Raw genomic sequence first — 25,404 nt, forward strand, 5'->3', positions numbered from 1 at the left:
TCAAAACATAACACTGTCACAACACCACACAGTCACATGTGTAATTTAATTAGTTATGTAAACAGTCCGGCACGACTCAGGTGTGCAGGTGGCGAAATCAATCGAATACACAGTTCAGTTCACTCACAGTTCATCGGGAATAGAAATTCGAACAGTTCAGCGGTAAGTTCACACGCAAAAAGTTTGTTTGGTTGCCATCTGGCATATGGAGTCCATTGGAAAAGTCCTTATTGACTCAAAGGAACGAACCATTGCGTGCGCGGATTGTCGCCGGTTAGGTCTGTGTGGTATACTTGAATAGGTGTCTTCTGTGTGTTGCTGTCTGCCGTTACAACCAGGTCTCCAACATCAGTCCTTTGCATGCTTGTGACATGAAAAATAAAAGAAAAACGCACAGAAACGGGGAAAAAAAACCCAACATATATACAAGTTAATGTTTTTGTAAACAGAATTGCAAAGAGCCATGATCAAAATCAAATGAAAACGATTTCAGTCTGATAATGCGTAGTAATAGTTATCATGGATCAGAATCAGATACGCACAAAATGGTTGATTGAGAATTTTACGGAGTTTGTAGGCTTGCCAGTACGACAGAGAAATAGTAGATTTTACTTCAATTTGCTTTTCTGAAAGTTTGTTTTTAATTGCTAAATTATCCCATTGAAGAGTTAAGATTGGCCGAAAATATCCCGAAATTTGAATGTTTTCTATATCCGAAGGAGGCGTAATTTCCCAATAGGATGGACACAAGGACAAGAATGTAATAGGTACCATAGCGCATAGGGATCCTGTCGTAACTTCAAGAACTATTTTGCAATTGTGACGATGTTTTCGCAGATATTTAATGACCATTATAACAATAAACAGGGTTGAAATGGATACTAAGATGAAAATGCCATGGTCCCAACTCAAAATATCAGAAATATTTGTAGATGTTGCGTCATCTTGTAGTGTATTGTCTGGTCTTATATATCTAAACACTGGAACCGCAGATGATTTGACTGAAGTTGCTTTGGTTAATAATAATGCTGCTGATAGTGCTCTAAACTTATACACTATATAAACAATACCAACAAAAGAACATATTGATAAACACAGTGAAACTATTGTCAAAATATTAAAGGTGTCAAAAATTGATGTTGGTACCGTCAGATCTCCATTGGCTAATGGTTCAGCTAATGACTGAAAAATGACAGAATCTTGCTTAACAGCTTTGACCATCTTTTTCAAATTCAAGTGCTCTTTTTGATCTTTAGCAAAAATGTTTGACATAGAATGATTATAAATTTGAAATGCAGGAATGTCAATTATAACTTCTTCGGGAAACATAGTATAACCTGAGATAGATTTTATAGACGATGCATTGAAGAACTGCTGTAATAATGCTAAATTTACAGGGTGAAAGTAAGTTGGTTTTAGTTTGGGTCTTGAATTGCATGCAGTTAAACGAGCGGGAAAGTAGAGATTAGAGTAAGTCAAAGAACAATAACATGGAAGTTTAACTAAACAAAATTTGCAACCTGTAATGTTGGCGACTTTATGCTTACAGTTGTATATAATTTCCGGAACATTGTAAACAATTATTGAAGATGTATCTAATTCGATAAATTTAGGACTTAATCGTTCTTGAACAAATCTGAAATTGCATGTTTTATTGATTGTTTCTATGTTATTGTTGAAAAGCGATATAAGACAAGAGTCGTTGTTAGTAGTCGCAGTCAGTGCATTTGTTAGTAAACAATGTTTGAGTGTGTCACCTGCACATGTGTCAATCATCGATTTACTGACTTCTGTAAAGTAATCTGCTTTGTTAGAAATGGCAATATAATCAGGCAAATTTAGTAATTCTGTCGCATGGTTAGAAGAGGAGTTAATAGGAACTGGAAGGGAAACAACTTTGTACAGGGTAAATGGTAATCTAAAAGTAGATAACGGTATTTTCAAAGTAATAAACAAAGTTGAACGATGTCGTGCAAAGAAAAATTTAGAGTGCGCATAATGAACTTGAGGATCAGTAGATGAAATATAAGTTCGTCTGTAGTTTTTGCTTAGTATTCCCTGAATTTCTCGCAAAGATTTTTGTAAAAGGGCGGGTTTAATAAGTATAGGAGAAAGTTTTCCTTGCACTAAAGTTTCTACACCTAGCTTGAATTGTTCTAACTGAGATTCTAAAGTTTCTGCATCATTAAGTTGGTTAATTAAAAACGTTGATACAGTGTCAATAGCATCATTCAACAACGTAATATCTTTTCGTAATGAATTGCTTAAAGAAATAAGTGCGTCATGATTTTGCTTTACACCTAGAACCATATTATCGAGTCTACGGGTAACCGTTGCCGTAAAAGACGACAAATGTTTTCCGTGTTGAGCTAGCGCTTCGGTAACCTTGTTGACAGTCGATGTGACTCTATTAATATGCTGTGCCAAAACATTAACATCTTCAACTGTTGCTAACCCAAAGACAGATTTATAAATTGTTCCAACAAATCCTAATAATGCTCTGGGCGATTTGCCCGATTTTCGGTCTTGGCGTATTTGAGGAATTAACGTGTACAGTTCTTCAATAGTGGCATTTAGCCTTGCTTGACATCTAATTTTAATTTGGTTCATGGTTTGAACAACCTTATTAAATTGTGTGCAGTTAAAACACTCATTTGCCGATTCAAGTGCCATACTCTTAGGTATGTCAACCGCAAATGTATGCAGCCACATCTCGTTCGAAAATTGTACCTTGGTCTCTTCCTTGAAGATGACCCCATAGTTCAGCCTAATCTTGTTGGAACTTTCCGCAGGTGAAACCAGAGAAGCCACAAGGATGATGAAGAAAATATACCACCGCATTCTGTACTTTGAGGTCTAAAATTAGATATAAATGAAGGATTCTTAATTGTTTGTTAATTTGTGTGTTGGCCACCACACTTAGCACTAATATACGAGAATAATCCCAAAGTTACAAACAATGAAGGATGCTCATTAATAATAAATCTAAGTAAATTTTGAATAAAATACAGAATGCATCTGGTAGAAGTTTCAACTTACCTATGTATGCTTAATTAAAATAGGTTTTATTGCGCTTACGCTTTTTACCTGCCATAGTCCTCGTTGCATGATACTCACGTATGAGTCCTGGGCCAAGGTCTTCTTCCTGTAACCAACTTTTGGCGTATTTACCTTCCCAATCCACTAGGTACTGACGCTTACCTTGTACATATCTAGACTTAACTATCTTTTTGATCGGAAACCAGCCATTGCTAGGATTGCTCGGCGCCGCGGTTTGCTGCATGTTTGCATTTTCGGCCGTGTGAGGAAAATCGGTAACAGTGTTATTGGGCGCAAGGGGCTTACCGGTTTGATTTTGCAATTGATTATCTTGTTCGGCAAGCTCATTGTCATTCTTACCTGCATCTAGATTTTGATCCTCAACAGGCTGCAGTCGTCTATCTTGTGGATCGTGGTACGCTTTTAAACGATTTGCATGAATAGACGCTTTTAGAAGTTTGTTGTCTGAACACTTTCGTAAACCGTATGTGTTGTTACCTGTAATTTTCACGATGTAGTAAGGTCCTTCCCATTTTGCATGTAGCTTTTTGGAAAAACCCACCGGCGTCTTTTCAACTTTAACGAGGACTTGTTGGAGCATGCGAAAAGATGGTTCTTTGGATTTTACATTGTTAGTAGCTGTTGTTTGTTCCCGTTTTTGAGAAACGTTTTGTTTTGCTGTGTCCTCAACCATTTTTAACTCATCAAGAAGTGCGTCAAAGTGTTGTTTTGCATCTTTACCCATCGTTTCCTTGGGAATAATTTGTGTGTCGAAAGCCAGATTCATCTCCTTACCAAAAAGCATCTTATAAGGCGAGTACTGCGTAGACTCGGTACATGGTGACCTTCTCAGAGACATCAGAACACTTGGTAAAAGTTTAGGCCAGTTGTTTTGTTCTTTATCAATGTAGGCTCTGAGACACTGTGAGATGACAGAGTTATACCTTTCTACTGGAGAGTTGGACTGCGGATGATAAGGACTTGTAGCTATCTTCTTGATCTTGAAAAATTCACACAAAGCACTTACCAACTTAGACATAAAGTTCTTTCCTCTATCTGACACTAAGGTTACTGGTGCTCCGTACCTCGAAAATATTTCTGCATACAAGATCCAGGCTACTTCAGAGGCTTCCTGTGTTTTGGTTGGAAATGCTTCAATCCATTTGGACAGACTGTCGGTAACCACGAGTACATGTTGATATCCCTCAGTTGTTTTGTTGAACGATAGGAAGTCTATGTGCCAAGTCTCTAATGTGTCCGATATCGGTAGTGGTTGTAGAGGTGCGTTCAGGTGGTTTGTTGGTCGTTTGATTCGTTGGCATACGTCGCAGGATGAGATATAATCATGTACGTCTTGATACATACCGTGCCAGAAGTACTTTTGTTGTAGGGCTCTGTGCGTTCTTGTTATTCCCAAGTGACATCCTCCAGCTAGGTTGTCGTGGTAGGCTTGTAGGGCAGCTGTACGTAAGGTCTCTGGCAGCCATAACTGTTTAATTGATTTGCTAGCATCAGTTTTACCTTTTGTTCTTGGCTCATAAAAGTGGTAGAGAACGTTATTCTCAAGGACAAAGTAGTTCTCCATGTAGAGTATGGTTTTAGCCAACTTCTCATCATTCGGTAATTCCTGCGTTTCTAGGTATTTGATTAGATGTTGCATCTTTGACTCACCAACTCGTTGTAGTTGACCAATCTCATGAAAATCTGGCAAACTTGGTTGTGGTTCTGCATCCACCAGGTGAACAGAGGGGTTCTCCTCGTACGTAAAAACAGTTTGATACGTATCATCAGAAAGTGGCAAACTTTGGTCAACAGCGCTTACTTGCACTTCTGGTCTGTCATTCTTCGTGTTGTCGTCTGCATTGTGATCACTGGAATATGGTCGTCTGGACATGGCGTCTGCATTTTGATTGGTAACTCCGGGGCGATATACTACCTCAAAATCGTACTCTTGTAATCGTAGAGCCCATCGTCCGAGTCGTCCAGTTAGATCTTTCTGGTTTTGTAGCCATTTCAGAGCTCTGTGATCTGTTATTACCTTGAAATGGTTGTTTGCTAAATAGACACGAAAATGTTTGATACCTTCTATGACAGCTAAGCATTCTCTATCTGTTATCCCCCATTTCCGTTCAGCTTTGTTGAGCGATCGGCCCCCGTACGCTACTGGATGTTCCTTACCATTCTGCAGTTGTCCCAATATAAATCCAATAGCCGATGCAGAAGCGTCACACGTCAAGATAAAAGGTTCTGACATGTTTGGATAAGCTAAGACTGGTGCTGAGGAGAGTGAAGCTTTAAGCGTTTCAAAGGATTTCTGGCAGTCTGTTGTCCACTCAAAGGGAATATTTTTCTGAAGAAGCTCGTTTAAAGGAGATGCAATAATAGAATACGAATTGACAAACTTACGATAATAATTGCAGAGACCCATGAAGCTTCGTATCTCATTCTGGTTCTTAGGAACAGGATAGTCCTGTACCAACGCAATCTTGGATGGATCAACCATAACACCGTTTTTAGAGAACCTGTGCCCAAGATACGATACCTGTTCTACTGCAAACTGGCATTTGGACGGCTTTAGTGTAAGTCCAGCGTCCTGTAGTCTATGAAAAACCTGTTTAAGATGGTGCAAATGAGCTTCAAAGTTCTTACTGTAAATAAGGATGTCATCCACGTAAACCAGAGCTTGTTTCCAATGAAGACCACGTAATATTTGGGTCATAACCATTTGAAAAGTAATAGGCGCGTTGCGAAGTCCGAATGGCATTCGTGTCCATTCATAAATTCCCGTGTGCGTGATAAAAGCTGCTTTATGTTTTGTGGACGGATCCATCGGAATCTGCCAAAATCCGCTGGCAAGATCTAATACCGAGAAAATTTTAGCATCAGCTTCGCCAATAGCATCGACAACGTCTTCTAACTTCGGAAGCGGAAATGAAGCTGGTCTCGTGACCTTATTTAGTTTCCGATAGTCTATCGCGAAGCGGAACTCGCCATTTTTCTTCGGGACTAGTACCACTGGCGAATACCAGTCAGAATTAGAAGGCTCTATGATATTATTTTGCAGCATTTCGTCGACTTGGCGCTCAATTTCCTTTTTCATATTCGGTGACGTTCGGTAGTTCGGTCCGCGAACCGGAAGTGCATTGCCCGTATCAATTTGATGTTGATATGTTTTACTTTGACCTATTTGCGACAAATTAGACGAAAATACGAACCGATTTTGATAGAGAAATTCATGAAGTTGTTCTTTTTGATTAACTGTTAAATCGCATTTTTCTAAATCAAACTCTATAGAATTTTCAGACGAAATATTTGCGACAACCGTCTTTTCCGCGCGTGAATTCGCGTCTATATCAACAATTGATTCTTGATGTACGTTTGAAACCGTAGCAATGACAAGTTGCGATGAAAGAAAACGTTTGTTTTTCGTCGGATTCATAATTTCCATTACAGCGCAGCCTTTGTGAACTTTAACTAAACAGCGCGCTCCTAGCAATTGACGGTTTGCGAGTGCTGAAGTTGGTTCTAAAAGTACCGAGTTACCTGATACTTGTCTTGATACTGACACATTCAAGCGTACTGAACTGTCTGGTTCAATCACCACAGATTCCAATGGTCTGACTAACCCTAAATTTCTATGTAATGTACATACCAGAGGTTTGTTTCCTGGGATCGTCATGGTCTCTGAGGAAAAATCTATTTCTACCTTATTCTCAACAAGAAAATCTCTACCAAGGATTAGTGCATGATGCAAATTGTCAAAAATCAGAAAGGTGTTAGTAATTGTTACATCACCAAATGTTAGTGGAAGAGTTATTTCCCCTTTGACATTATGACATTCTCCGCCAACACCTGTAATTTGCATGATATTAGATGACCGTACTTCAACATTTGACATTTCTAATTTTGCAAGCAATTTTGAATGAACGCAACTAACATCAGCACCTGTGTCAACCAAAGCATTAGTTTTAACATTTCCTACATGAACTGTTACTGTACTTTTCTGTAAAGATGTTTTTAGACTGAGCACAGAGGGTTTTGGGGATTTAGCACTTTTGTTATTTTTACACTTTTTCTCCGACAATAATGTATTTTGCATCAAAAGATGTTGCTTGATTTCAGAAAGTGTTTTATCCCTAGCACTCATAGCAGCTCTAAGTAATTCTTTGTCAGTGTGCCCACCTATAGAATTTCTATAGATAGGCCCGAATCCCTATTTACGAACCCCCGATCTACACATTCTCTGAAAATGATTTGGCTTACCGCACTTTCTACAAGTCTGATTGTGTGCAGGACAGTTCCTCCTACCCCTACAATCCATCCCGCATTTTGTACATTGATACTCAGAGTTGGATTGATGAGGGTAAGAGTATCTACCCAGAATTGGTCTAGATTGTGATCGATAATTTCTATGATTTTGACCCTGAGTTCTCTGAACACTGTTGACATTTACAGAATTGAGCGTTAATTGTTGTATCTGTTTTGTCATTTCGTCAAATTTAGCATGTAACGATTCAACATGTGCATCTGAAGTGCAATTCTTTTCCGCAAGAACTGCATATCGACGGACTTGTTCTACTGATTGTGGCTCCTTCATATTCACATAGTTCTTAATTGAGCCCGACAAACCATTCAATAGAGCACCAACCTGCACATGCTCAGGCCAGTTAACTTTTTGTACTTGTTTCAGAAATCTAGTAACATATTGCTCGGCTGATTCACCGGGCAACTGCTGAATCTTAAATAATGATACATCAGTCTGATTTTGTTCATTAAATCTTTCTAGAAATGCTCTCGTAACATCTTCAAACCCTCTCGTTTTAACCCTTTCATCAAGATTTTCATACCAGACGAGAGCAGTGTTTGTTAGAAAGAATTGAAAGCCCGCTGTCAGTTTTTCCAGTGGCCAATTCATGAATACAGCATACTGGCGATATTTGGCCAGCCATGCTGCGGCGTTCTCATCGCCACCCCCAAACTTCTCCAATTGAATAGAAGTCATTACCTCGGCTTCTGAGGTGTCCTCTAGTTCTTGGTTGTCCTCGACTTCTAGTTCAAAATCGTCAATGTCCTCGTCCACGTCGTACACTGTACGAAGATAGTAGTTGTGGGGCCTTGGCATCTGATGAAAGAGAGGTCCAAGATCTTTTCCTCCACCACGTTTTACGAAGTTCTTCTCGTAAAGGGGAACTCGCTGTTGTAATTAGCCTTACGCCCGGACGTATATGGTTAGAAACCTTATTAACCTGAATAAAGACAAGGTCGAGGATACAATGTACATATGATGTTTATTCCTCTGTGTCCCAAGCGTAAGTGACGAGAGGGAGACGGGGGAATAAACTTAATCCTCGACCTGTCCTCAGTGAGGTCACTCAAAGGGGGTAATTACAGTGTAATTAACAAATTATTATAATGACTTTATTGAATTTCCTTTGGGGAGCCTCGCGAGGTTAGCGTCCCCTTTTACCTTAATTTTTATTCAATTAGCGGAAGAGTTTCTCACTATCCCTGGCATCTATTGTTATGCGTTAATCCTTTAGTGATAGTAAAATTAACTCAAATACCTACGTACTGACAGTTGAATAGATAGACCGACTTTTGTTTGCATTACTTCTTAACTTGAACATTTGATAATTGCCGATATGTGAGAATGATTTATTCCTAAATAAATTGTTACTAACTTTCTAGATCCGAACAAAAAGGAAACGTGTAAACGTTAATCCGAACCCATGTACATTATTTATCTAGCACGACGCTTTCTTCTTAATATTTCTTTAGCCCTGAAATTCTTAACTTTCACGTACCTTAAATCTTAAATTGTAAAATATAAAATAATTAAAACATTTACGAAATATTATAGACTATAAGTAATTATTACGTAAAATATATAAAAATCAAAATGTGCACCGTCACACCACCTTAACGAACTCCGATCCTCAGCAATTTTCTATAACTCTAAATTGTCCAGATTTCTTTTTTATTCGTACCATAAATCTGCCATTTATATGTACAAATTTAATTAGACTTGCAGATTTAATATTAACCACATCTATTGAACGATCTGCTTGGCTTGGTGACTCCACGGAAACCTAGTACATAATGGTAAAGGGGTCCGAGCAACCGATGCACCTGTAAAACCGGGTTTTTTTCTTATTTGTCTCAACTTGTATATTTGTTCCATTATATCCATTGTAGCAAAAATTTTAATAACTTCATAAAATGCATGGATATCATAAAAAAAATTCTTTTTATTTTATTTCGTTTTTAAAGTTTGAAGGATAAATCACATTTTTATAATGAAAAAAAAAATAGTTAGCCTGCGTTGATGTAGCCCCCCCCCCCCTCCCCTCTCACAAAAATAAATAGATAAATAAATAAGACTAAGAGATACCATTCAATACCCCTTCTTTATAACACATGATCTATAAATTAGTTCGTAAGATTAGAGATAATAGATAAGTCCATTAGTTATATTACAAGAAAAGCTTTCCATTCGGCTCCCTTTAAGCAGCGGGCCTCCCATGGGCAATCACGCAAAAATCACGCAGTTGTTTTAAATCAGTTCATTATCAATGTTTTTTGTATTCGCTAATTTACCTGTGTATATAGGCAATCATGTGAAATTGTAAATATATTCTCGCTTTTTATATTTGACACAATATAGCATCTGATTTTTTTCAATGTACATCGTATGAATATGATCTAACAATTTGTAAAAATATTGTAAAAAAAAAAAAAAAAAGCTGTTTAAAGATTAATTTCACGCTATGAATTGTGAGCAAAGTGTATTTCAGCTAAAACTGATGTTACAGGCATGTAGCACCGTTTTTAAAAGTGGGGGGGGGGGGGGGGGGGGGTGATAAAAAAATTAATAATTCACCTTGAAATATTAGATCTGCCTTGTTTAAGCAAATATTCATCCCATTGCTTTATGAACACAATAATATTTCAATAATTTTTACAATTTTGTATCATTAAAGGGTGCGACTGCAACGCTTAATGATATAAAGTTTGTATCATTAGCGGTTGAGGATGTCGATATTTGCTTGTTTCATTAAGCGTTAGGGCTGCTGTGCATTTGTGACGCTTAATGATACAATTATATCATTAAGCGGCGATTTATCATTAACAGTTGAAGATGTCAACTGTTAATGCAAGAATTTATGGCATTAAGCGTTGCAATTGCAACGCTTAATGCTATTTATAGCATTAAGCGGCGTTGTATCATTAACGGTTGTTACAATGCACACATGGATTTTTATATTTAGCTGCAAACACAAAACTTCCGATATTAGTGATTTTAATAGTAAATAAAAAAAGAATATACCATTATCTACTACCACAGTCAGTGTACTAGCTTGCATTCGGAAAGTGTTGAAACAGTGTAATTCTTTTCTAGGGAAACACATTGTGGGTAAAAGAATTACTTCTATGCAATGTATTTGAGTCGCATTTAAAATCTAGCTGTATTCCGAGCTTCATGTATGTAAACAATTATACGTATCCGATCCTTGCCGGCGGCCGAGGAAATGGGTCGCGGCTGGACTAGCGAGCGGTCTACCGTTATCCAATACACAAGATATGCGCCTTGCTGTAATACACACACGGGTTTATTTATTTGGCTGCAAACACAAAGAATTCAGATTTAAACGATATTAAAGAGTAAATGGTAAAAGATTATACCATTACCTACGAAGTATTGCTGTTTTGCTCTTGTAATAAAAAAAAATAGATTGTATGACTGTCATTGAAAAAGGGGCGTTCTTTGTGATCTTGTCTATGTCATGAAATAGTTTTATTGTTGGAAAATAAAATTTAGTTATCAAACTGCAAACATTTCAAACCCACCACGTTGAGTGTACATTTTCATAACACGGGCCAAGGAGAAGCCGCGCTAGTGGACAGCCGATTCGTTGTAGGACACATGCTTCTCGTGTTTATACGTTATCCCACATTTTAATGCTCTTTGATTCGTTGTTATTTTCATTTCCAATGATATCGGTTAACGATGCATCAAACCATTGATTTAAATCATAGTTCGTAAAATAAAGGAAAAAACTGCCATCAATGAATATAATACGTTTTACAGTCGTACGATGAAATGTAAATAAATTCACCTGTTTCTATTTGTGACATTTTGCTGCTGAGAATTAAATGCATTACACTACCAATTTCAACAAAATATTGGCGATATTCACATAAGTATCTGTAATCTATGATAATGTGATTCTTCATTTGTCTAACAAAGTATTAGAATTTTTTATGAGTTGAGGGAGAGAGAGAGAGAGAGAGAGAGAGAGAGAGAGAGAGAGGGTTGAGCAGGATGTAGTAAGTAAAAGTTGAAATATTTTTAAAAAGCGTTCGAGATGAGGCAGCTTAAGAAGTACAATTTTACATGCTTGTGGTAGGTGCGGGCACGATAAAACTAACCATTTTTAAAGAAGTTGAAAAATTATTTACATTCAGGCCGTTAAATAATAAGGGTCACAATATTGGTATAATAACCTCTTCTCAATGGTGGTCAGATTCATTAAAAAGCATACTCATTGCTGATTTTATTAATTTATTATTAATCAAATTTTATTTTTTTTTTTGATTCTGAAGAATATGTGAGTTATAAAAAGTTTATGTACATGTGCATTCATTGCGAATATTTTGATTGTATTCGGACAGTTAAAAATCGAGTAGAGTACACATGGTTAAAAATAATACTTAGTAGATTAATTATCTAATACAAATCGAATTGGCTTTAAATTTTGCATATTCAAGCACACTTAAATAGTTTATACATAAATTATATATATATTAATAAAACGTCTGTATGCTGTATTATGTATTCACTGTCTGATTAGGACTATTTTTCCCAAAAAAGAAGCGCTCGGCAATCGCGTTATTTTTTAAACGTTCTGTAAAGTACAACACCTGATTGGAGTACATGCTTATATATATAGTTTTTTTAAAATGTTAACGTTTAACCAAGCTTAATTGTAGATGTCATGGAGTCAATAGGCAAATCAAATTCGCCAATCAGGCAATAGCAGTTATCTAATGACTATGATTGATAATTTTACACGGTACATTAATATATGTCAATATGAATTTTAAAGCACTCCCTGCTCCCCTGTTTAAAGCTCCCGTTACCTGCATTCTTTATTTACGATTTTTGTGCACACAGTTATTCGGAAATGGCTCAAATTTTGTTACACGGGCCCGATAAAAAGATGAAAGGATGACCCCTAAACTTTCTTTCCCAAATATTTCAAGAACGGTCTTAAATTTCAAACACTGGTTGAATAACATATAACTTATTTTGTACAAATTTTATGTGCATGAATGACAACGTTCCTGTAACTTAACAAAAAATGACACTTTTTGAAATCTATAAGTTTCTGAATTCATCATTAAAATTAATAATGTTAGACGGTCCATGCAGCAAGTTTTTCTAGTCGAGTCTTTCGTTCAACAGCGAATCGATTGTGAACATTTCAGCGGGGTTTAAAACAAGACGGTGAAACGACCACGAATTTTTACAGATTTGGCTAAAAAGAGTTTAAAAGAGATGGATACAAAACACAGGTGCGATTATATCTTGTAGGAGATAAAAAATGATTAATTTATGTTTGCTAAAAATACCAATTTTTATCATAAGAATACTTTAACATTTATATCCGCCGAATATTTCCATTTCCCTTTATTGTTTGGTGTCTGATTTGAAATAACGTTTCGAGGTATAATAAGTTGAGAAATTTCTTTAAGCTGCATGGTCCGATTTGTCGGCCATTACAGTATCAAATAATTTTCCTTGCAAACCAAATGAATGATCTTACAAAGTTGTAGATGTATTTACACGGAATTGCTCTCCCTTCAACGTTAGAAATATTCAAAATAAAAAAAAATTTTGGGCATACAAAAAACCCCTCAAAATACATCATTGGAATGTTTAAAAAAGAAAACCGTTGGGTTTCATCCTTCGAATGATTGGGTTTATTCATCCTGCATGTTTTGCAATGATTATAAACAACGTAAACATAAAAACTATTAATGAACAAATGTAAACTGCTTTATTTTTGTTTAAATAGTCACGCTGTATTTTTCATATGTTATAACAGATTATATAAAAAAAGACAGATGTCAAAGTCGTAATACAATCATACTAGCTTCGACGTAAGGGGCCAGTTTAAACACGAGGCGAAATAACGCAAAACCCTTTTATGTCGATTATTTTGTGGATATACACAAAAATTGTCTAATCCGGCGGAGGGTGGTTCTGAAAAAAAAATGGCCGGATTAGGCAACATCCGGTTTAGAGGACATTGTTGCAAATTAATTTTAGTATTTAATGCAGTAGGTCCTGATCCTGTATTCTTGTAAAATTTTCAATTGTTCTGAAATATATTAGATTTCATCGATCTTATCTATACGGTACCAATTTTCATTTTAAATTATTTTTTTGAAACAATAAATCCATAACGGAATACATACGATGGAAATACTTTTTGAATCAAATCATCGTTATTGATAATTTTTCAAACATCCGATCTACCTGTAAAGTGCATGCTTAACCGTAAATTGTTAAACAAAACATTAACAAGTCAACAGGTGGCTGAAACACCTGATGGCGAGAACTGTTATGATGCAGGGAAACAATGGATGAATATTAATATAATGAGAATTTTATTTTTAAAAAAATTAGCATTTTGACAGATCTAGAATAATATGTACGTGTAGCCATACAATGTACAACGGGGATAACAAACAATATCGGCAGTCTTACTCTCACAGTATCCTGAATCACGGCATGAAAAAATGGGGTGAATTATAATCTAATTATCTAATTTTTGCAATTCATAACAAGACTTTACGGTATTAACTGAAATGAGTTGCTAGTTATTTAAATCAATAGCAACGACAGAAAAATTAGTCGATAACTGAGCATTTAAAATATCTCGCTGAAGGCCGACCGATCGATAAGTAGACGGACTACGGGAGATAACTCTCACTAATTATAAGCAGTATGTTTTTTCATTTCGCCGGTTTACAGAATAGACAGGATCCGGATTGCACAATTTTTTAAAAACAAAAATGATAGGAAAATGTCAAGGGGCTGAATAATGTCGCCGGATTGGGCAGCATGCCATAATACACAACATCCGGATTCAACGAGTTTCAACATGTACATAATTTTTTTCATTGAAATATGGCTTAATTGACCGGAAAAACTACTGCAACGTATATTATTGCACACATACTTAGCATAACCATCGTTTAAAAGCATACAATAATTTTATTGAAAATTGGACCAAGCAGCTTTTACATTAAGATTTACATGTGTAAGACACTTTATTTGTCATGTACATGATCATGTGCATTAATTATGTTCAATACCCGCTTATTCTCCAAAATGATCTACAATTCCATTCACAACTATGGTCATTCAAAATCACATGAATTAATCAAAATTTTAAATTTTGTGTCGATCTCAACTATTATGTATCCAAGAAATCTATTGATTTTATCATGTGTTACGTAATTAGGTATTAACGTTTTTAGGGGGTCAAACTTCATTCGGAAATTACTATTTTCCTTCGTAAACATTCACAGGATCAAAAACAGATTTCCTACGGAGATTTATAATTGGGAATGTTTACATCTTTTCTCAATTCGGAAGTCTCACGGAATATCTAGCACAATTTTTCAACGTTTTCATCCGGGCTTTATAATGGCTGATGCAATGCAAAATCCCCGTAGACATTCTTTTTTTAACCGTGTATTGAAACCTGACAAGCTAGAGGGGACGTTACAAAAGGGAAATCTTGGGATTTTTTCATACTATCGAATGAAACTCGTCTGAATCAAGAGACATTTACAAATATCGAATAATTTGAGAAAATGTGTGGCAAAAATATCTTGGGACAGACTTTATGTATAATACGTTTATATATCCCAACAATATAATGATTTTCTCATGCGTTAACTAACTAGGGATATTAGGGGCCAGAAGTAAAATAGTTTAATCTTTTCTATTTCAATTGGAAGAAATGCAGGTATTTAAAAAAGCAACGTAAAAGAACTTATAAAAATCATTACAGAAAAGCATTAGTTCTTCACCCCTATTTCCATATCATGATTTGTTGTCAAAAATTAATGTCGATGACGTCATTTCACCTTCTAAAAATCGGACGGAAGACCTCCTCGTTGCTCGCAACGAGATCGTGTCTAGTTAGGGTCTTCCGTTTCCAACGGAAGACCCTCTTGTTATTCTATTGTTTCTTTTTATTATTATTAGGGTTTTCCGTTTTTCAACGGAAAACCCTTCTGTTATTCTACTGTTTCTTATTAGGGTTTTCCGTTTTTCAACGGAAAACCCTTCTGTTATTCTACTGTTTCTTATTATTATTTTTTTTTTCCCGCAAATTTTGTGCACGAGATTTCTCGAACATTTTTTGTCTGATTGCTATGAAACTTTCAGGGTATGTAGATGATATTAATATCTCTTGACGTTTTTTTCAAATTTTTAGAATTCACTTCCGGTTATAAGTTATTGCCCTTTAATTGAAAATTGGGGGGTCTTTTGTCCAGAGTTGATCTCGGGAACTACAGATGATAGATGCATGAAATTTGGCGAAATTGTCGGTAACATTTTATAATTTTGCTGGCATGAATATTTTGGTAATTTCTTTGTTAGTTTTTGAGCTATTTGTCGCCAAATTTTAAGATTTTTTCGGGGCTGAAATTTTGTTGCTTTTTGTATTATAACCTTTAAACTAAAAATATTTTGTTAATACATATAGAACGAAAGTTGTTTAGAATAACGAGAGCTTTCATTTAAAATTAAGAAAAAAGGGCTGGCCCCTATAATTAGGGGTCAGCAGCTCATACACGTATTTTTCTGATAGCAAAAATCGTTATCATTTTATGAAAAAAAATTAATTTAGTTATTGTTAATATATTAAATAATGTCATTTGGTATCAAATTAAACAAGTTCTGTCTTATATTTTTTTTCAAATTTCATAAAACAAATATGTGAGAATCGTACATGAACGAGTTAATATGTCTACATAGACACACAAGCGAACAAATGCCACATTAAGGCCCAGGCATTTACTGCATTACGTTGTGTTGCGTCTTAGATAAATTGTTGTCATTCAATTTCATTTTTTTCATCTATATCATTTATGAATTCAATGAACACACATTATTTAAACGTTCTATGTGCAACTATTTGTCGGGGCGCCCCTGTTTGTGACCCCCGCGCGCGCGCGCCGAATGTAAACAGTAACGAACGGCATTGTAGAAAAGAGAGAGCCGTAATGCAGAAGAGAAGTTGTGTATTCTTTCGGTGTACACATGCATTTTAAATTTGCTGTGAAACATATGAACATGCACAGGGAACAATACTACATATTTGTTTAAGGAGGATATTTTTCTCGTGTGAATCGTTTACGAGGAAATTCTGACAGCCACACTTCTGTCGACGATCAGCCGTTGATAAGCTACGAGTAATAAAGGAGAAAAGATGGACATTAAAGTGTGTGATTTATGTGGATGTTACTGAAGAAGGTGAGGCTTTTACTCTTTTTAAAGTTTCTTGTTAACTGGTTAAAATTTATTTTATAGTATAGATGTACATGTAAGTACGTGCACACTGTTAGATGTTTTTGTTATGGTGTGGGTGTTTGTTTACTAACGTGTAATTTTTACATGTTTCATGGGTGTTTAGACTCGCTCGAGGTTCATGGGGGACTGGAAAGGGTAACTGAATTTATCTATTTAAAAAAATAACAGATTGTGAATTTTCAACTCAAAATTCAAAGCAGGGTCTAATTAGAAACATATCATATATTCTTGTGCAGAGGACTCCAAATGTAGTCATGAATACCCTGTAGACATAACTGCAAGTAAATAAAATTGTATACTTCAGACTTCAGAGTTAAAACATGACTTTAATATCTTTATGATGCCGATCATTGTATCATTAAAGAGGTATAGCAGACCAACGGGTACCCGGTACATGTACTTGTACATGTACGTTACAAGTTAGAACTATGCCTACCATTCTACCAGTTCACGTAATTTTTCTTGTTTAGCAGTTATGATGTGTACTTAAATTGTCTTTGTTAATGTTGTAAATGTAATTTTTTATTCTCTTTTTTTAATCTGACTACTGGCAGTACTGGCGTGCGAGCAGTTCTCGCCGAGGACCATTTTTCGCTGGTGCACTGTTACATCATATTTTCGTATATAATTTTATGTGTTGATAAAATGACGTAACAATGCACTGGTGAGAAATGGTACTCGGCAAGAACTGATCGCACGCCAATATTGATTAATTACAGACAAAAACTGAAGGTTGCGAGTGTTATTTTTAATTGAACAACATTGTTTAAAATAATTCTTTATATATGTGACGATCAGACCGGTTTGAATACCAGTGCCAGATAGCTCAGTTGGTAGAGCACCTGACTAGAGATTCAGGGGGCCCAGGTTCAAATCCCGGTTTGGTCCTTCATTATTTCTCCCATCCTGTTACAATATTGGTGTTGTGACCAACCCCTGGAACTAACAGGTTAACTCGATCCTGCCAGGGGTGATCTTCGAGGGTGAAGATCATTTAAGGGGGGAGGAATGTGACGGTCAGACTGGTTTGAATACCGGTGCCAGATACATGTAGCTCAGTTGGTAGAGCACTTGACTAGAGATTCAGAGGGCCAGGTTCGACTCCCAGTTTGTTCCATCGTTATTTCTCCCATCTTTTACATATACATGTATATCAGATATATGACAGATGATTAAGGGTCATCACATGTTTTGCAAGATGCAATAAGTGTTAAAAACCTTTACTTTACAACACAATACATTTAAGTGAATATTTATGTTTCTTGTTATTATTTGGTGTGGTTTTCTTGACAGTGTCGCATAAACAATTTACCCGCTCCTAAAACACAAACTTTCTTTTTGTGGATTCAGCTTACCGCTGATTGGCTGCTGTTGCAGCAGACAAATAAGATATGCACGCACAAAACACAATGAACTTATCAGAGAATGAGTTGAGTTTATTTCAACTATTGGAATTTGGGTATTTTTTTTTTAAATGTATATACTTGTGACAAAACATATATGTGGTACATACAGCTGTAGCTTTATGAAGAAAATTTTGGTTAGACCATATATACCTATCATGCAAGTAAATGATATTTACAAAAAACTTGCAATTTATGGCGCACGGAATATACGCTAGTTTTATAAAGATTGACATACATGTAATGTACCACATTCTGTGAAAAATAATCTATTACAAATTCTTCATTAAGTTTACTCATACATGTTTGATGCTTATTACACATAGTATTGTTTTTAAAACATGTAATTTATAAGAAAATAAACAAAAAAACCTCGCTAAATTTATTTGCCAAAAAAAAAAAAAACACAGTAGAATTGATAAAAAATGGTATACCAGAAGCTTATACCAGTACATGTACTTTGACGCTGTTCGGTGGGTAATATTCGTTTGTAATTTACGAATTGAAATATTGACTGTTGCACTACAAGTACGGTACCGTAATAAACTCTCTCTCTCTCTCTCTCTCTCTCTCTCTCTCTCTCTCTCTCTCTCTCTCAATTTGATAAGTGTTTATACCTATGAAAATTTTTTAATATTATATTATGACTTGATATGCAAATTTTTGATCTTGTACTGCCTAAATGTTATATCATGTATTGGGATATGTCATACTTATTACACTGCATGGTCAATGTAGTATATTTTTTACAGAAATACTATGCATATGTTAATGTAAACACAGCTATTACTAGTACATGTATGTAAACACAGCTAATTATTATTTTTTTTTATTTCAGCTCAAAACAGACTCTTGTTACCACATGGCTTTTACCGGTACCTGTTGATTCTTGTGGGTCAGCTCCTGAGATTAACCTGTCACCTCTATCCACATGCATATTCCTTGTGTTTTACAGACTATTTACCGGTAATTCAAATTAAATCCAATAATGCATGAACAATAATGGAACTTGAAGAAAGCATCATGCCATGTTGTGGTTTGTGTTTGATAAGAAATTATGAAAACAAAATTAAGGCTGTTTAAAGAAATTCATAATTGCTGTGAAAATTTGTTTTTCAATAAAAGTATGCAATTATGTTTCCTTTATTTTTTATTTCATAAAGATATTTAGATGTGTTTACATAATTGAAAAATCCCCCCCCCCTCTATTTAATTGTCTGCATTAAGATTACATGTAGGATATGTAAATGTACATTTGACTTTGAAATAACATCTGCTATGATAATTACTTTTGAAATGAACAAGAAACAACCTATTTCTACCTTTCTAAGGTATATATGCAGAAAAAAAGTAGAAAAACATGTCAAATTTGAACATTTTTCATTGAAATCAACTCTGTCTTCAGCTACCTGGGTGTGTTTGAATTTAATTCTAATTTATGGCAGATGTCTAACTTGTAGGTTGTAACTTACTGTTTTAGCATGGTTAGAAGGAGACTAGAAATCAGAATAGATTAGATATTCACTAAATATGATTGTTAGCTTACTTTTTTCATGAAAACAAGAAATCACAAGCAGGACAGCTGTCTATTTGTTAATTAAAATGGTACAAATCATACAATAAACAAATAAAGATCAAATTTTAGAATCATTGATGATTGTTTTCAAATATGTGTGAGAAATGACTCAAGGAAATTGCCACACGTTTCATAAAATTAGGCAAAACATTTCAAACCATGACTTTTTATGAAAATCAAAAGATTTGGGGGGGGGGGGGGGGGTATACATGTAAGGGTATTTCTAAGTGATGTGAAGCTTTTATCATGATTATATAATGTAGGCATATGTTGTATTGAATAAGGTTTCTTTTTAAAGGTGGTTGAACAACAGTCGACCTCTAATAGGTCAGGTAAAGATGTTTTAATATGGAGAACCCTGTAAATCTGTGTTTACTAAAGGAAATTGGAAATGGTGGGTTCACTTAAATGGCCATATTTTTATTAAACCTCAATGGAATTGGCAATATGTGGTATTCGTTTTCTCAGAATTGCATTAGCTTTCTTATTCTAAGACAAACCGTCTTTTCATAAAAATGTTAGTGTACTAAGTTAAAGGTACAAGGAACAGTTTCGGATAAAGTACCGTCAATATTTTTGTAAAATTGAGAGTGACTGTACTTGAAGGTTTATCATTGTTGCGTAGATTCATGAAATGAATTTTAATGATTATCAATAGTTAGAGGGATGTCTCTTGTTGGAATTGGTAAGCAATATTAAGGCCCCTAATTTTAAGTACATGAGAAGCAGAAATAAATTGTGAAACTTGCAGCTATGACAGATGTGTTGACTTTACAGTGAAATTGAAGGTTACAAACGGGAGGTTATATAACATGAAATGTAGGTGGATGGGATATTATATGCCTATTTAGTATTTACTGGGTATGAGGACAATAGCAAGTTTATTGTCCCCCAAGACAGCAACTATTTAATGAGGCAAAGCCAAGGGAATTAGTTGCTGTGGAGTGGGACAATAAACTTGCTATTGTCCGAATAGTCAGTTAATTGGTATTTCATTATACAGAAGAAAACTTTATTTGTCAGCGATGCAGAATTTCTTGATGATAAACAAATTAGAGTTAAATCAAACTTTGTATTTAATGCGGCGATCTTATTAGGTCAGAGGTGTTCCGAGTTTAAGGTGATATGGGACACTTCCATGTTGTGACGTATTGTTTATCGAAATAAACAATAAAATAAAGTGTAATTATATAAGTACATGTAGTTTTTAGCTCACCTGAACCGAAGGTTCAAGTGAGCTTTTCTGATCACCCATTGTCCGTCGTCCGTCCGTCCGTCCGTCCGTCCGTCCGTCCGTCCGTCCGTCCGTCTGTCTGTCCGTCCGTCTGTAAACTTTTCACATTTTCAACTTCTTCTCAAAAACCACTTGGCCAAATTTAACCAAATTTGGTACAAAGCATCCTTATGGAAAGGGGGTTATAAATTGTTAAAATAAAGGGCACAGCCCTTTTCAAAAGGGAGATAATTGCGAAACAGTAAGTTTAGGGTGCATGTCTTTAAAAATCTTCTTCTCAAGAACCACTGCACCAGAAATGCCAATATTTACACAAAAGCTTGTATATATAGTGAAGATTCTAAGTTGTAAAAATCGTGACCCTCGGACCAAAACTGGGGCCCCAGGCGGGGTTCAAAGTTTAACATAGAAATACATAGGAAAATGTTTAAAAAATCTTCTTCTCAAGAACCACTGCACCAGAAATGCCAATATTTACACAAAAGCTTTTATATATAGTGAAGATTCTAAATTGTAAAAATGGTGACCCTCGGACCAAAACTGGGGCCCCAGGCGGGGTTCAAAGTTTAACATAGAACAACATATGGAAAATGTTTAAAAAATGTTCTTCTCAAGAACCACTGCACCAGAAATGCCAATACATACACAAAAACTTGTATATATAGTGAAGATTCTAAATTGTAAAAATCGTGACCCTCGGACCAAAACTGGAGCCCCACGCGGGGTTCAAAGTTTAACATAGAAATACATAGGAAATTTTTTTTTAAATCTTCTTCTCAAGAACCACTGCACCAGAAATGCCAATATTTACACAAAAGCTTGTATACATAGTGAAGATTCTAAATTGTAAAAATGGTGACCCTCGGACCAAAACTGGGGCCCCAGGCGGGGTTCAAAGTTTAACATAGAAATACATAGGAAAATGTTTAAAAATGTTCTTCTCAAGAACCACTGCACCAGAAATGCCAATATTTACACAAAAGCTTGTATATTTAGTGAAGATTTTAAATTGTAAAAATCGTGCCCCTCGGACTAAGACTGGGGCCCCAGGCGGGGTTCAAAGTTTAACATAGAAATACATAGGAAAATGTTTAAAAATCTTCTTCTCAAGAACCACTGCACCAGAAATGCCAATATTTACACAAAAGCTTGTATGTATAATGAAGATTCTAAATTGTAGAAATCGTGACCCTCGGACCAAGACTGGGGCCCCAGGCGGGGTTCAAAGTTTAACATAGAACTACATATGAAAAATGTTTAAAAATTTTCTTCTCAAGAACCACTTCACCAAAAATGCCAATACATACACAAAAGGTTGTATACATAGTGTAGATTGTAAAAATCGTGACCCCCGAACAAAAAGTGGGGCCCCAGTAGGGGTTTAGATTTTAACATATGTAGGAAAATGTTTTAAAATCTTCTTCTCAAGAACTATAGTGCAACTGTTTGGGATATTACTATGCATACATGTACATCCTTAAATAATGTAGACCGGACAATTGATGGGCACCAAGAGGGGTTCAAAATTTAAACATTTTAAAAAACATAAAGGAAAAGTTTAAAAATTTTCTTCTCAAGAACTACAATGTTTTAGTTTGTGGAATTTCTATGCATGCATCCTTCGATTATGTAGATTCCTTATTGGTAAAATCGTGACCCCCGGACCAATACTGGGGCCCCAAGATGGGGTGAAAATTTATTAAAGAAATATAAAGGTAACATGTTAAAAAATCTTCTTCTCGAGAACTACAATGCTTCAATTTGTGAGATTACTATCATGCATACAACCATGGATAATGAAGGTTCGACAGTTTTAAAATAGTGACCCCTGGACTAATACTAGAGACCCAAGATGGGTTTAAAGTTAAATGTAGAAGTACCGGTATATATGGAAAATGTTTAAAAATCTTCTTTTCGAGAACTACAATGCATCAATTTGTCAGATAACTACGTCAGCACCCTCAAATAGTGTAGATTCGAAATTATAAAAGCCGTGATCTCAATCTAATACTGGGGCCCCAAGAGGTGTTCAAAGTTTAGCATAGAAATATAGAGGGCAAATGTTGAAAAATCTTTTTCTAGGGAACTATAATGCTTCAGCTTGTGAGATAACTAGGCAAGCATCCTTAAATAATGTAGATTCCAAATAATTAAAACTTTAGCACTGGACTAATACTGTGGCCCAAAGAGGGGTTCAAAGTTTAACATAGAAAGATATATTGAAAATGTTTTTAAAAAGTTTTTCTCGAGAACTATAATGCTACAAGTTGTGAGATTACTCTGCAAGGATCCTCAAATTGTGTAAACTCTAATGTAGTGGAACCAAGAGTTATCTTTCTTGTATTCTGTACAGTCTGAGAGTTATTCCTCTTGAAGTGGAACTCTGCTATGTTCAGTTTTTCAGGTTGTGTACGTGCGGTCCCACCGCAGTGCTTCACATTTTCATTCCTATGTTACTATTTATGTTGTTCAAGCCAACCATAAACCTCGGACCATAAGTGGGTCCCGAGAAAGGGGTTCAATGTTTAAAATAGAAAAAGCATATGCTACGAAATGTAATGTTACAAGGAACTGCTGTTCAGGTGAGCGATGTGGCCCATAGGCCTCTTGTTTTTCAAAAATGGTCACCTAACTCCTTAACGCAGTGGGTTAGAGGGTTTACTAGGAACCTGTAAGTCATGAGTTCGAATCCAACTGGGGTTTTTACAATTTTTATCTTTTCAAATATTTTTAAAAGCTATTTTTTGGTTAAATATTGTAAAATTTGAAAATTCTAAACCGGTGAAAATTTTTCAATTATATAGTACTTTAATCCACATTAATATCGACAGATGTCCCATACCACCTTAAAAAGGAGGGAAATCAAATTCTGCTGATGAATGGTTTTGATGACTATTCACCAAGGGCAGATAGCATGGATACTATTTTAAATTAGATAAAAAGGCATGTTTATGCAGGCGCCTTCTAGTGATCAATTTGTCCGTCTGTCCATCCGAGATTGCTTGACTGGAGCATAGCTTCTCTCCCCTTGGCTCAATCTGGCTCATACCTCATCCACAGGGTTCCTTTGGTTGAAGGATGCGCAGTGACCTTGAACCATGTTTTTAGGTATAAGGTTAAGGTCATAGCAGAATTATATATATATAATTCTTGTCTGGGGCATATCTTTTTTCCCTTTGGTCCAATCTGGCTAATACTCGCAGAGTGTCTCTATGGTTAAACGATGTGCAGTGACCTTGCATGAAATTTCTAGGTAACGGGTGAAGATCATACCGGATCATGCAAAAATCCTTTTTTGAGAGCATATATAATTTCTACTAACCCCTATTTGGCTCAGACTTCACATAAGCAGAGCTTTTGAGTAAAGGGTGAAAGGGTGTGTAGTGACCTTGAACCTATTTTCAGTGAAAAGAAACTGTGAAGGTCATAGCAGAATTATATTTTTAAAAATCCTTGTCCGGAGTATATCTTCTCTCCCTTTGCTCCATTCAGCCTCATACTTCACCCACATGATGCCTTTGATCAAAATATATGCAATGACCTCGAATGATATTTGTAGATGAAGAGTCAAGGTCATATCAGAACACACAAAAATCCATATTTTAAGAGCATAGATATACTCTCCTTTTAGCCCCTATTTGGCTAATATTTTACCTTTACAGAGTTTATTGGTTAATGGCGTGCAGTGACCTTGAACCAAGTCTGTCAATGTGAAGGTCATAGCAGATCTTTTTAAAATTAGTTTTAGACAGTAGATTATTTTCCAAATATGCTTAATCTTTGTCAGTTTGAACAAAAATGCATGTATGTTAGGGGGAATGAAATTGAATTAAAAGTTCTATGCCAGCTGGAAAAATTTCAAGTTCAAGGTCAAGGGCAAAGCAGAATTCTCTGAAATAACATAAGCGGGGCCCTTTGAAATGTTCACCATTTCAATGTTGTCTGGTTCATAGTAATTTTACATAGAAAATATTCACAGAGGTACAGTAAAGTAAACTTTCCATCGATAAGTTTCTGAAAATTAATGACGCAACGAGCACACAGTACGAAAGATCAACCCTTTGAAAAGCAGTGAAGAGGAAAAGTTGCTCAGAATTATGTTTTAAACAAAATTGATTTTTTACGTAAATTTTAATTTTGCATTCTGGGTTAAGAAAAAAGATGTTAGTTCAAGGTAAAATTAACTTGTAGCTAAAATGAAGTCAAATTTGTTAAGTCGTACTTAAACACATTGGTTTTTTTTGTTAAGTCGTTCTTGAAATGGTTAAGGGTTTTTGGTTAAGTCGTACTTAAAAACATTCGGATCATGTTAAGTTGTACCAAGAATCATTCGATTTTTTTTTATCTTTTTGTACTTAGGTTTCTTTGTTACTAGATTAAGAACTCTGCTTCTTAGACGTACTTCTAGCGTTGCTTTCGACATTAGCGGAAAACCCACTCGTTGCTTTGCAACGAGCTTTGCTCTAGTTATTATTATTATTCTTTTTCTTTATTTTTCTGACTTTTTGAAAGCTTAATATCTCAAAAAGTCTTC

General features: G+C 35.5%; 1 protein-coding gene and 1 pseudogene across 2 annotated transcripts; one reads left to right on the top strand and one right to left on the bottom strand.

Moving 5' to 3' along the window:
* Positions 1-25,404, top strand: part of LOC128174777 (uncharacterized) — a 149,962-nt pseudogene that overhangs the window by 35,935 nt on the left and 88,623 nt on the right.
* LOC128173526 (uncharacterized) lies at positions 490-8,564 on the bottom strand. Of its 2 annotated transcripts, none has more exons than XM_052839231.1 (2): positions 8,045-8,564; positions 490-2,856 (listed from the first exon to the last, which is right to left on the bottom strand). In XM_052839231.1, the coding sequence occupies exons 1-2, from the start codon at positions 8,159-8,161 to the stop codon at positions 490-492; spliced, it is 2,484 nt and encodes an 827-aa protein (XP_052695191.1). In that variant the 5' UTR covers positions 8,162-8,564. The 2 variants fall into 2 exon arrangements, with proteins under 2 accessions (XP_052695191.1, XP_052695189.1); XM_052839229.1 differs by lacking the exon at positions 8,045-8,564 and adding an exon at positions 4,067-4,699.

The sequence above is a fragment of the Crassostrea angulata genome, chromosome 2 (assembly GCF_025612915.1).
Source record: "Crassostrea angulata isolate pt1a10 chromosome 2, ASM2561291v2, whole genome shotgun sequence".
NCBI classification, from domain to species: Eukaryota; Metazoa; Mollusca; class Bivalvia; order Ostreida; family Ostreidae; genus Magallana; species Magallana angulata.

Coding starts and splice junctions, on each gene's coding strand:
- LOC128173526 (XM_052839229.1), bottom strand. CDS start 4,699: ATGCAACATCTAATCAAATACCTAGAAACGCAGGAATTACCGAATGAT. Junction 2,857..4,066: donor AGAACTTTATGTCTAAGTTG/GTAAGTGCTTTG, acceptor ATCTAATTTTAG/ACCTCAAAGTACAGAATGCG.